The following is a 13,643-nucleotide window of genomic DNA, read 5'->3' as shown; positions in this document are numbered from 1 at the left end:
CTCCCGTGACCGAGGGACGGCTCTCCTCTTTCAAATACACCCGCCCTCGATGACCTACGTTATTCACAGCCAGGGTTTGAGAGCCAATAACAGAGCATAGTGCACGCAGCGCCCCCTCTCACTGTGCGTAATTGGTTGAATCCATGGTTTACCTAAAGCGGCTGGCATGGAGAGAGACGGCAGAGGAGACCGAACTTGTCAATTAAAACAACGGTGAAGCTTCAAACTCGCAGAATCGTTAGGAGAGAGAGAGAAGCGGTGATGACGGTGCTTCAGACGCTGAAAGTTTTGACTCATCTGATGAGCAGGATTATTTAAAAAATATATATATATGAGAAAGTTCAGACTTAAACTCAGCTCCAGCTCTGTATACAGACCTGTTAAGCTCTTACACTTTTTTTTTACCTTTCACACAGCACAGACACAGTGACAACACTATATGAACAATGTAAATTGTGTGTTTTCTGTTTATTTAGTAAATATTTTAGTTTGAAGAGGAAAAAAAGCTAATTTCTCATTTAAAAAATCTGATGAAGCTTTGAAGTAAATATTCAGCTTCTTTTATCTCACATTTAAGACATTTGGTGAAAATAGAATGCCAGAATGACAACATTTATGCTCAAAAGGCGATTTTACAATTTTCCTATTTCAAGCACCAAAAGAGTTTGTTCTCATGACTGAAGAAGTGTTTTCACAAGGGATTTGAAATTTTTCAGAAAATTTGGCCTAAATTATTTCTTTATACAGTGTTCTAGGACAAATTGGCCTCAGTAGCGGAAGATAAAACACCTGAGTATTGTTACATCTGTCTATCAAACATGTCTGTATTCAGTTTTAAGCAGTCTATGTGATTTGGTGTTTGCGCTTAGAGTGGGCCACAAACAAAAATCTTGTTTAGGGCCACCAAAATGCTAGGGCCGGCCCTGCACATCTGCTCAAGTTTGATCTGTGTATTCCAGATGTGACAACAGCGTTTCCATGTAGAAGATCTCATTCCACAACCGTCATGTCTTCATAATAGTTTTTATGTCTGCTGGAGCTCTTGGTCCTGACCTTTGACCTCTGGAGGAACAAACTGCAGCGTATTATAATCCAGTAAAATGAAGAGGAACGAATAAACAAACCCAAGCAGAGGGATTTGAAACTTAACCTTTTACATCCATCGGTTACCACGGCAACATCACCGTGGGAACGATCCCAACAGACCAGTTGTATTATAAGTAGAGGACGTTCAGTCAGTCAGTCTGACAGACTCTGAACGGGGACAGCGAACGCCTCGCGCTGCCTCGGGTTCCTACGGCCAGCGAACGCAGCACGAGACGGAGGTTTAATTTCAAGACACAAAGAGTTGTAGCCGATGGTCTGAGATACTGAGGTAAGGTAACACTCACACTCCACTCCACTCCACTCCACTCCGCACCGCGCTGAGAGTCCTGAGAGTCCTGAGAGTCTCTGAGAGTCTCTGAGTCTCCATCTGCTGCTCCAGACTCAGGACGGAGGGTTAGGAGGCTGTTGTTGTGTTGTTGAACTGTGTGTGTGTGTGTGTGTGTGTGTGTGTGTGATGCTGAGCTGGACTCAGCTGTTGGACGTCGTCCTGCGGAGGAGGAGACGAGGTCAGAGCAGGTCGTCATGGCGAAGCCGCAGCTACAGGGTCTCAGAGTCCAGGTATCAGGGGCACGCGGGGGCGATGCGGCGGCGGTCGTCATGGTTACCTCGACCATAGACTGTTAAAAAGAATGGACGTAGCACCCGTGACGTCCCCCATTGGTTTTGGGGAGTCGTTGTTGTGACTCCAATATGGCGGCCTAAACAGCGCCATGTTGGATTGGCCGGCCGAGAACCCGCCCACTGGCCTCGAAGCAGCTGTCCACGGAGCTGCTCGGACCTGTCAATCAACGTTTCCGCGCCCTAATTGGCCAGAGTTTTAACCTAATAACAGTAAAACGGTAGAGTTAAACCCCTCAGAGTGTGTGCGGGGGTAGAAACTATCGATTGAGACCAGAAAACGTTCTGACACCAGGCTTTTAACATGTTTATTGAGGATGTAAAGTGGGTGATTTTAACATGGGGGTCTATGGAGAATGCTGCTTTCTGACACCAGCCCCCAGAGGAAGAAGAGGGGATTGCAGTTTGTTGAACGAGGAAGTGACTTCACTTCTCAGACCCACAACTGCCCCCTTGACCTCGACTCGCTGTAACAGGACGGGCTGGTTGTAAAGTGAGGTTGTGATGATGATGATGATGATAATGATGTGATGATGATGATGATGATGATGATGTCATCCCTGCAGGTCGTCAGAGAAGGACTCCTCCTCCTCCTTCCTCTCCCCGGCTCTGGCCACGCCCCTCCTCCCCCTCCTCTCCTCCACGCCGGTGGCGGCGGCGGCGGCGGCGCTGGTGGGAGGCTCCGCCCCCCATCACCATGGCAGCGTCAACATCAGGAAGCGGCGGCGGCTGGCGGCCAGTCCTGGAGGACTGCACTGGACCTCAGCAGGTAGGAGGAGTCACAGCTGGACCACAGCTGGACCAGAGAACAACAGAGCCGTTTGTTGCATGTTTTAAAATAAGTTGGACCTCATGTCGGGTCAATCATGTTTCTACACCGACCGCAAAACTTTCGTCCGTCGTTAAAGTTTTCGGAACAGAAATCGATTTTCTGCGTCTTGCACATCCGTGAAAATGTTTTCTGATTCTGATTCACATCAGTGTACGTTTGTGGTTCCAGTAGAGCTAATAATCAATAATATATTAATCTGGAGCCCTGATATCCTGATGTAAAGAGTTGAGTGATTAGGCCTCTGCACGGTTCCCTGGATACTCGAGTACCTGAGTAGTCAATCTGCTAATCGGTTATGAATTATTACCCAATTAACCTAGGAGTAAATAAACCTCATGTTAGAGTTACAGTCCAGCATCGGATCAAACTACATCATCACGCCATGGTTCTGGTTTTTCATAGCGTTAAACAGTTTGAGCATTTTTGGATCGAGCCTCGAACTTTAAACCTGTGACCAGATTCTGTGGTGGTTCCCTCGGGGTCGGAGCTGTAGGGAGGAGACGACAGGATCATCAAGTCTGTTAGAGAATACAAACACTCTGAAACCTTCACTGTTATTTCCTGAGACGATGCGATAGCGGACTAATAAATAAGCACTGTTAATGACTGAAAGAAACAAGGCTCCGAGGCAGCCGGGGCGTCAAGATGCACATCTGACTCCAGTCTCTAGTCTTATTAACCACCTGGTATTGTGTCTGACGCTGCTGTGAGTCAGTAATGCTTTTAATTGATGAGTCATTCTATTGATATTAAAGTAATCGGTTACTCTAGTAGGACCAGGTTAGGTTACTCGGTTATAAAATTACTCAACAGCGAGGGTTGGTGTGGAGCAGTGGACGACGTGCTGTCACACACACACACACACACACACACACACACACACGCTCTGGGGTTTGTTTGCTGGCTGGCTTCCTGTGTTGGCTCCACCCTCCTGGAGAATGATAATGAGCTTCCTGAGCAGCAGATTGGGAACGTCGCCTCCATCAGGTGTTGGAGACTCTGCTAGGACTACAACAATTACTATTATTATCGATAAACCTGTCCATTATTTGAACCATTAATCGATTATGTTCTCAAATGTCTTATTTTGTCCACAAACCAAAGAGAGACTCAGTTTATTGTCATAAAGGAACAAAGAAACCAGAAATATTCACATTGAAGAAGCTGAAATCAGAGAATCTGGACTTTTTTTCTTTAAAAAAAACTACTCAAACTGATTATTAGATTATCAAAATAGTCGATTATTGTTCGATGAATTGATCAATTGTTGCAGCTCCAGACTCTTCAGTCTCTTCTGTGTCTGTGGAGTGAAACTGTGAAGTTGTAGAGACGTAAACAGATCAGAGATCAGAGATAAAGAGTCTGAGCTCAGAGTTCATGAACCTCTGAGAACGAGTTCAACTGGGAATTATTACACACACACACACACACACACACACACACACACACACACACACACACACACACACACACACACACACACACACACACACACACACAGCTACTGTTTTCTCTCATGTTGTCGTCGTTGTCGATGTTGTCGTCGTGCTGGTTACCATGGCAGCTCCTGGTTTATTTGAACATCAGCAGAAAGGAAACGTCAAGTCGTTTGTAGATTGTCATCGTGCGGTTGCCAGGCAACGGCGAGCTCATCACCAGAGCCATCTGAATACCAGACATAACACCAGCTCAGTTTCCCATGACGACGCTGCGGAGCGGCAGCAGGAGAAGAAGAAGAAGCTCCGCCTCCTCAGCCAGCGCCTTGACCTCCGACCTCTGACTCCACTCAGACGATGCGTTCAAAGACGGTCGGTCCACAGAGTTCAGATGAAGCTGCAGCGTTTATTTATTAAACTCTCTAATAAAAGCCTCAGAGTCTCAACCAGACTCTGGCTGCTGTTCTGGACCGGGTCTGGACCGGGTCCGTTTCTGTTTCCTACAAGTCCAAAACCTCTCAAAGTCCATACGACCGTCTGTTTGAGCCCTTTCTAATCTGCTTCATTCATCGAGTTCTCCTGAAAATAAACATCTGGTGCCGAGGAAAGGGGCGGGGCCTATAAACAGTCTGTGGGCGGAGCCACATTTATTTATCAGAAGTTGAATGGGAGCTGGTTAAACTAGTAAATGCTGCTGCTCTGGATCGACGCTTTCCTTCTGTTCTGACTGTTCTCAAAGTCCAGCGTCCTTCAGAGGTCCAAGGGGGTCCCCAACTGTTTATTGAAATTTTACCACTTTTTTCTAGAATTTTAAAACTTTTTTGGGGGGAAATTATTAGTTTTTTTTTTTTTTTATGAAATTTTAACACTTTTTCTAGAAAAAAAATAAAACTTTCTCTAGAAATTTCTTTACAATATTTCCAAAAATTCACGCTAATTTGAACGTACATTGACTTAAAAAGGAAAGTTCTTCAGTCTCAGAACAAATATTGGTGTATTTCTGGTGTTTGATTCAAAATGTTGTCCGATGGGGGTCTGTGGTCTAATTTGTGTTAATCTAGGGTGCTTGATGTAAAAAAGTTTGAGAACAACTGGTTTAAACAGGAACAACAGACAAATAAACAAACTGATCAAGTGAATTGAAGTGAATCAGCTGGTTGAAGCAACAGACGAGTCCAGCAGAGGGAGCCATGACTCCAGCTGCTCTGCTGCTCTGCTGCTCTGGACCTGCAGCCTCAACACACACACACACACTGGGGCTGCTGTCACACAGACCATTCCCAGTAGTTCAGTTCAGTTTCACTTTTTGAATTAAATTACTGACATAAATAAACTTTTCCATGATCTTCTGATGTATTGAGATGCAGCTGTAAACCTCCTCACTGGACTCACCCGGAGAATATAGCTACATCTGTGTTTAGATAAAATAGTGCTTTATAAATGAAATGGACTGGACTGAAGGAGGAGGAAACAGCAGAGAGAGATTTTTTTTTTTTTCAAAGGAGGTTAAATCGAAAGCAACTGGACTTAGTTATTTGTCTAGGAAGACGTTTCACCTCTCATCCAAGAGGCTTCATCAGCAGAGAGAGAGTTAGTGGTTAGTCTGTGGAGAACAGTGACAAGTTTTTAAAGTTTGCGAATGGATCAGCGCTCAAGTTTTTTTGTCCTTGGAGGCCACCGTCACTTTGCCGACGGGAGGAGTGAGCGCTGTGATGTAGAATCTGAACGTTGTGCTGTCACAGTTTCACCTGCGTTACACACTGGAGCTTTAATGTAGTGATGGAACTCAGTCTCACCTGTGGCTCCTCATGTAGTTTTAATGCTGGTCAGCTGGTCTGCAGCCGGACACCTGATACACACACACACACGCACGCACACACACACACACACACACAGACTCATCTCTCTGTATGAAACATGAGACCTGCTCACCTGTGACACGATTCAGGTGAGTTCAGGTGACTTAGCAGCACAGAGAATCTATCTGGGGGTGGGGTGGGTGGGGTCCTCCTAAATTGTGGGGCTTTCTACATTGTGGGGACCTCCTACCTACACTGTGGGGACCTCCTATATTGTGGGGACCTTGTCACTACCCGATTTGTGACAGCCACGTACGGCAACTCCACTTGGACAAACTTAGTTGAATTGACTTAGGATCACTGCCCTATGTGCGTCGCCAGAGACGGTTTATCTTTTTATTTATTTTTTTAAATACTTTATTAGTAATGTAAATTGAGGGTTCGTTGTGGTGGTCTGGATCTTGATGCTCAGAAAACAGGAACACAGGCGGACTTTTAATGTTTACTCTCGTCTTTTCTCGCCGGCCTCATCACCATGACAACCACAAACAATCACAACTACCACAACACTCACTGAATAAACAAGTCTGCCGCGGCTGTCTTATGACGGACCTCCGCGGTTTTTATTTTATTTTATTTTTTAATCCTCCTACCTACATTGTGGGGTCCTCCTACATTGTGGTGACTTCCTACATTGTGGGGACCTCCTACCTACATTGTGGGGTCCTCCTACCTACACTATGGGGACCTCCTATATTTACGGGACCTCCTACATTGTGGGGACCTCCTACCTACATTGTGGGGACCTCCTACCTACATTGTGGGGACATCCTACATTGTGGGGTCCTCCTACATTGTGGGGACCTCCTACATTGTGGGGACCTCCTACACTGTGGGGTCCTCCTACATTGTGGGGACCACCTACATTGTGGGGACCTCCTACCTACATTGTGGGGTCCTCCTACCTACATTGTGGGGACTTCCTACATTGTGGGGTCCTCCTACATTGTGGGGACCTCCTACCTACATTGTGGGGTCCTCCTACCTACATTGTGGGGACTTCCTACATTGTGGGGACTTCCTACATTGTGGGGTCCTCCTACCTACATTCTGGGGTCCTCCTACCTACATTGTGGGGACCTCCTACATTGTGGGGTCCTCCTAAATTGTGGGGACCTCCTACCTACATTGTGGGGTCCTCCTATATTGTGGGGTCCTTCTAAATTGTGGGGACCTCCTATATTGTGGGGTCCTTCTAAATTGTGGGAACCTCCTACATTGTGGGGTCCTCCTACCTACATTGTGGGGACCTCCTACATTGTGGGGACTTCCTACATTGTGGGGTCCTCCTAAATTGTGGGGTCCTCCTACACTGTGGGGACTTCCTACCTACATTGTGGGGACCTCCTACCTACATTGTGGGGTCCTCCTACATTGTGGGGTCCTCCTACATTGTTGGGTCCTCCTACATTGTGGGGTCCTCCTACACTGTGGGGACTTCCTACATTGTGGGGTCCTCCTACATTGTGGGTCCTCCTACATTGTGGGGTCCTCCTACATTGTGGGTCTCCCTACATTGTGGGGTCCTCCTACATTGTGGGGACCTCCTCCACCAACCTCTCAGACCTCAACTTCACGGCCACAGTACGCAGAGCACACTCCATAGCACTTGACCCCAGCCACCCACTCAACCCACACTTCACACTCCTCCCCTCTGGCCAACGGTACAGAACGCTGGCCTGGAAGAAAATAAAATTTAACAAAAGCTTCATCCCATCTGCCATAGCTGAACTAAATAAGACAATGAAAAGAACATAACCATGGGGAATGTACATTCCTATGTCTCTATGTATTTGTGGTGTATGAAATGTGGGAATGTATGTAAATGAATGTAATTTGCACTTCTCGAGGCCGTTTGTACACAATGGTGAAAACAATTTTCCTTGTAAAGTCAAAATCTGTCTGTCTATCTATCTATCTATCTATCTATCTATCTATCTATCTATCTATCTATCTATCTATCTATCTATCTATCTATCTATCTATCTATCTATCTATCTTTCTATCTATCTATCTATCTATCTATCTATCTATCTATCCATCCATCCATCCATCCATCCATCCATCCATCCATCCATCCATCCATCCATCCATCCATCCATCCATCCATCCATCCATCCATCCATCCATCCATCCATCCATCTATACTCTGATCTGAAGAATATCTATAAAAACTGATGCGTCGTCGTTGTTGATAATAAAAACAGGAAGTTGATGATGAAGTGATGAAATTTGCATGACTGTCTCTCCTCTCTGTGGTGTCCGGTGACATCAGAGCATCTCTGGTTTCTCTTGTCCAGGTTCGGTGCAGCGAGACTTCTGGTCACCTGATCCGTCACCGGGGGCGAGGGGCCGCTCAGCAGCAGCAGCAGGAGGAGGAGGAGGAGGAGCAGGTGGGAGGAGCCTCCCCGTGGCGTGCAGCAGCAGCGAGCGTGCGGCCTTGAGGAAGACGGTCTCTGTTGACGACCGGCTGCTGCAGCCGGCGGGAGGAGGAGCAGGAGGAGCAGGAGGAGCAGGAGGAGCAGAGCAGCACCTGAAGCTGCTGAGCCGACTGGAGCGAGGACGCAGGAAGCTGAGGAACGTCCAGGTGAGTCCGATGAAGCAGCAGCAGCAGCTCACCTAACGGCCAACGGACAGCAAAGGCATCTAAACAAATGGATAATTTAAAGGGATAGTATCTTTTTTTTTAAAGTGGGGTTGTATGATCTACAAATAGCCCCTAAGTACTTTAATAGAAGACTCTCTGCACTCCTCCCGTTAGCAACGCCAGCCCATAATAGCCCTGCCCAGAGATTTACAACATACAGTGTTGTGAACAGACCCAAAGAAAGGTCCAAATAAAAACTGTGTTTTTCCTGCACTTTGAGGGGCTGGAAAAACCTATATTATAGCGAACAATGGAACTGTGTATTTTTTTTCAGGTAAAACCTCTTTTAGGCCGTGAAAATAGGCCGTTTCTTTGGGTCTGTTCACAACACTGTATGTTGTAAATCTCTGGGCAGGGCTATTATGGGCTGGCGTTGCTAACGGGAGGAGTGCAGAGAGTCTTCTACTGCAATTAAAGTACTTAGGGGCTGTTTGTAGATCATACAACCCCACTTTAAAAAAATGATACTATCCCTTTAAAGGGATAGTTCAACATTTTGTCAAATTGTTTTAGAGGGAAATACAGAGACTGATGATGAAAAACTGTCCCTGAAGGCAACGTGCATCAGTGGTTTTGCATGAATTTCCCTCTAAAACAACTCTGTGTGGTAACGTTGTGTTATTATCTCATAGCGTGGTGAATGTGCAGCTCACAACTTGTCCACCAGAGCGTTGTGGAGTTGTTGGATTGTGTATTTGATGAGTTTGATGAGGGAAACCAAGAAATCCCATAATGAGCCTCTGTAGCGTAGCTCTGAGCAGCTCACGGCTCTGCTCCGCCGTTCTACCCTCCTCTGGTCGTGTGCGTTTGTTTTCAACGAACCCTTCTCCTCTCCTCTCCTCTCCTCTCCTCTCCTCTCCTCTCCTCTCCTCCTCTTCCTCTCATCCTCTCCTCCTCCACTCCCTCACCTCTCCTCCTCTCCCTCACCTCTTCTCCCTCTCCTCCTCTCCTCTCTTCCTCTCCTTCTCCTCTTCCTTTCCTCCTCTCCCTCTCCTCCTCCTCCTCCTCTTCCTCACCTATCCTCCTCTTCCTCTCCTCTTCCACTCCTTCACCTATCCTCCTCCTCTTCCTCTCCCTCTCCTCCTCTTCCTCACCTATCCTCCTCTTCCTCTCCTCTTCCACTCCTTCACCTATCCTCCTCCTCTCCTCCTCTCCTCTCCTCTCCTCTCCTCTCCTCTCCTCTCCTTTCCTCTCCTCTCCTCTCCCTCTCCTCCTCTTCCTCTCCTCCTCTCCCTCTCCTCGTGTCCTCTCTTCCTCTTCACCTCTCCTCCTCCTCCTCTCCTCCTCCACTCCCTCACCTCTCCTCCTCTCCCTCTCCTCATCTCCCTTTCCTCCTCTCCTCTCCCTCTCCTCCTCCTCTCCCTCACCTCTTCTCCCTCTCCTCCTCTCCTCTCTTCCTCTCCTTCTCCTCTTCCTTTCCTCCTCTCCCTCTCCTCCTTCCCCTCCTCTCCTCCTTTTCCTCTCTTCCTCTTTCCTCCTCCTCTCCTCCTCTTTCTCTCCTCCTCTTTGTGTCCTCTTCGTCTCCTCCTCTCCTTTTCCGGATCGATCACTCTGTATTGATGCTGTTTATTGGAGGACCAGATGTGAACAGGGGGCGACACCAACATCTGGTCCAATCAGAAGTTTCTCCTACACCTTCACCAACTGATCAATAACTGATCAATAACTCTCATGGATCAAAGATTAACAACATGTGTGAGAGTCGATCACTTCCTGATCTCAACCACAGCTCAGTGTTTCACAATAAAAGCCTCTCCAGTGGCTGCTTTTATTGTGAAAGAGCTGCAGATTAAATGAGCTGTGCTGCCCCCGTGTGGCAAGGACACGTCATCACAGTCACCGTGGACTACAACCAAGATGGAGGAACTCAGTCACTGTGGACTACAACCAAGATGGAGGAACTCAGTCACTGTGGACTACAACCAAGATGGAGGAACTCAGTCACTGTGGACTACAACCAAGATGGAGGAACTCAGTCACCGTGGACTACAAGCAAGATGGAGGAACTAAATACAGATGTTTCATACAGTCACAGTGGACTACAAGCAAGATGGAGGAACTAAATACAGATGTTTCATACAGTCACAGTGGACTACAACCAAGATGGAGGAACTAAATACAGATGTTTCATACAGTCACAGTGGACTACAACCAAGATGGAGGAACTAAATACAGATGTTTCATACAGTCACAGTGGACTACAACCAAGATGGAGGAACTAAATACAGATGTTTCATACAGTCACAGTGGACTACAACCAAGATGGAGGAACTGAATACAGATGTTTCATACAGTCACAGTGGACTACAACCAAGATGGAGGAACTAAATACAGATGTTTCATACAGTCACAGTGGACTACAACCAAGATGGAGGAACTAAATACAGATGTTTCATACAGTCACAGTGGACTACAACCAAGATGGAGGAACTCGGTCACCGTGGACTACAACCAAGATGGAGGAACTAAATACAGATGTTTCATACAGTCACAGTGGACTACAACCAAGATGGAGGAACTAAATACAGATGTTTCATACAGTCACAGTGGACTACAACCAAGATGGAGGAACTAAATACAGATTTTTCAAACAGTCACAGTGGACTACAACCAAGATGGAGGAACTAAATACAGATTTTTCAAACAGTCACAGTGGACTACAACCAAGATGGAGGAGCTCAGTCACAGTGGACTACAACCAAGATGGAGGAACTCAGTCACTGTGGACTACAACCAAGATGGAGGAACTAAATACAGATGTTTCATACAGTCACAGTGGACTACAACCAAGATGGAGGAACTAAATACAGATGTTTCATACAGTCACAGTGGACTACAACCAAGATGGAGGAACTAAATACAGATGTTTCATACAGTCACAGTGGACTACAACCAAGATGGAGGAACTAAATACAGATGTTTCATACAGTCACAGTGGACTACAACCAAGATGGAGGAACTAAATACAGATGTTTCATACAGTCACAGTGGACTACAACCAAGATGGAGGAACTCGGTCACCGTGGACTACAACCAAGATGGAGGAACTAAATACAGATGTTTCATACAGTCACAGTGGACTACAACCAAGATGGAGGAACTAAATACAGATGTTTCATACAGTCACAGTGGACTACAACCAAGATGGAGGAACTAAATACAGATTTTTCAAACAGTCACAGTGGACTACAACCAAGATGGAGGAACTAAATACAGATTTTTCAAACAGTCACAGTGGACTACAACCAAGATGGAGGAGCTCAGTCACAGTGGACTACAACCAAGATGGAGGAACTCAGTCACTGTGGACTACAACCAAGATGGAGGAACTAAATACAGATAGTGGACTACAACCAAATACAAATGTTTCATACAGTCACCGTGGACTACAACCAAGATGGTGGAACTCAGTCAGTGGACTACAACCAAGATGGAGGAACTAAACACAGATGTTTCACCATCAGTGGACTACAACCAAGATGGAGGAACTGAGTCACAGTGGACTACAACCAAGATGGAGGAACTAAATACAGATGTTTCACCATCAGAGAAGCTTCATGACTTCCTGTAGATATTTTCAAATTAAAAGCCCCGTGGTGGCTCAGTGTGAAACATGAGTTAAAGAAGTACAGAGACGTCCAGATGTTGTTGTTGCTCCTGAAGGCAGCGTGTTGTGTTCAGGTGTTGTTGGGGTCTGTGTGCAGGTGTGTGTGTGTGTGTGTGTGTGTGTGTGTGTGTGTGTGTGTGTGTGTGTGTGTGTGTGTGTGTGTGTGTGTGTGTGTGCAGCTGGTGTCCTCTCCCGTTCTGCTCCGTTGTCTCAGTAAATAATAGATTTCCAGGCAACAGAGACGTTCGCTCGTCTTCGTCTCGTCGCTCGGCGCCGATGGAAAAACCTCCGTGTGTGTGTGTGTTTACTCTGCTGCTGTAAAACTGTGTGTGTGTGTGTGTGTGTGTGTGTGTGTGTGTGTGTGTGTGTGTGTGTGTGTGTGTGTGTGTGTGTGTGTGTGTGTGTGTGTGTGTGTGTGTAGTGGTTGTGTAGCTGCAGGGCACAGAGGACACAACAGCTGGTGGACACACAACAGCACCGTGCTGCGTTCAGGGACCTGTTGCTCAGCTCCTCCTCTCCTTCTTCTCCCCTTCCTCCTCTCCTTCTCCTCCTTCTCCTCCTTCTCTCCTCCTCCTCCCCTTCTCCTTCTCCTTCTCCTCCACTTCCTCCTCTACTCTCCTCCTCTCCTTCTCCTTCTCCTCCTCTCCTTCTTATCTCCTCCTCCTTCTCCTCCTCTCCTTCTCCTCCACTTCCTCCTCTACTCTCCTCCTCCCCTTCTCCTTCTCCTCCACTTCCTCCTCTACTCTCCTCCTCTCCTTCTCCTTCTCCTCCTCTCCTCCTCTCCTTCTTATCTCCTCCTCCTTCTCCTCCTCTCCTTCTCCTCCACTTCCTCCTCTACTCTCCTCCTTCTCCTTCTCCTCCTCCATCTCCTCTCCTCCTCCTTCTCCTCTCCTCTCCTTCTCCTCTCCATCTCCTCCTCTCCCCCTCAGGTTCAGTAAATAAATGATTCACTTTAGTTTTTTTTAATCTTAAAAGTTTGAGCTGTGATTTAATCAGCCTGAGTCACACACACACACACACACACACACACACACACACACACACACACACACACACACACACAGTGTTTTATTGCCAGAGGAGATTCAACAGTAAATTGAGTCGATGTGAAACTGTGAAACTTATGATTCATCATCAAGAAACTCTCGAGGACGAGTTCTGAGAAACACTCAGCGTGTGTGTGTGTGTGTGTGTGTGTGTGTGTGTGTGTGTGTGTGTGTGTGTGTGTGTGTGTGTGTGTGTGTGTGTGTGTGTGTGTGTGTCTGTAGATAAAGTGAGTCACTACATCTCCATAGATATCTGCTCTGATTCAGGTTTGAACCAAACTGAAGTTCACAGACTGGTGAACACACACACACACGCGCACACACACACACACACACACACACACACACACACACACACACACACACACACACACACACACACTGACAGTTTAATGCCACAACACTGCAGCTTTTATTTGGTTTCCTGTCCCATTGAGCTCAGTAATGTGATTGTTTCTGCATCCTGATGCTTTTATTGTGAAGCTCAGACA

The 13,643-nt window shown here is 46.7% G+C and overlaps 1 protein-coding gene across 1 annotated transcript in view; it reads left to right on the top strand.

Annotated features, from left to right (window-relative positions):
• Positions 1–13,643, top strand: part of ankfn1a (ankyrin repeat and fibronectin type III domain containing 1a) — a gene marked incomplete at both ends in the record, with an annotated part of 77,379 nt that overhangs the window by 10,965 nt on the left and 52,771 nt on the right. The window contains 2 exons of the mRNA XM_083994800.1: positions 2,292–2,494; positions 8,153–8,439. Coding sequence (XP_083850926.1) covers positions 2,292–2,494; positions 8,153–8,439 — 490 coding nt within the window. The remainder of the gene's footprint in view (positions 1–2,291; positions 2,495–8,152; positions 8,440–13,643) is intronic.

The sequence above is a fragment of the Trachurus trachurus genome (assembly GCF_905171665.1).
Source record: "Trachurus trachurus genome assembly, chromosome: 19".
In the NCBI taxonomy this organism is placed as follows: Eukaryota; Metazoa; Chordata; class Actinopteri; order Carangiformes; family Carangidae; genus Trachurus; species Trachurus trachurus.
The sequence above is the reverse complement of the archived record's forward strand: the minus strand, read 5'-3'. Positions and strand labels throughout refer to the sequence as shown.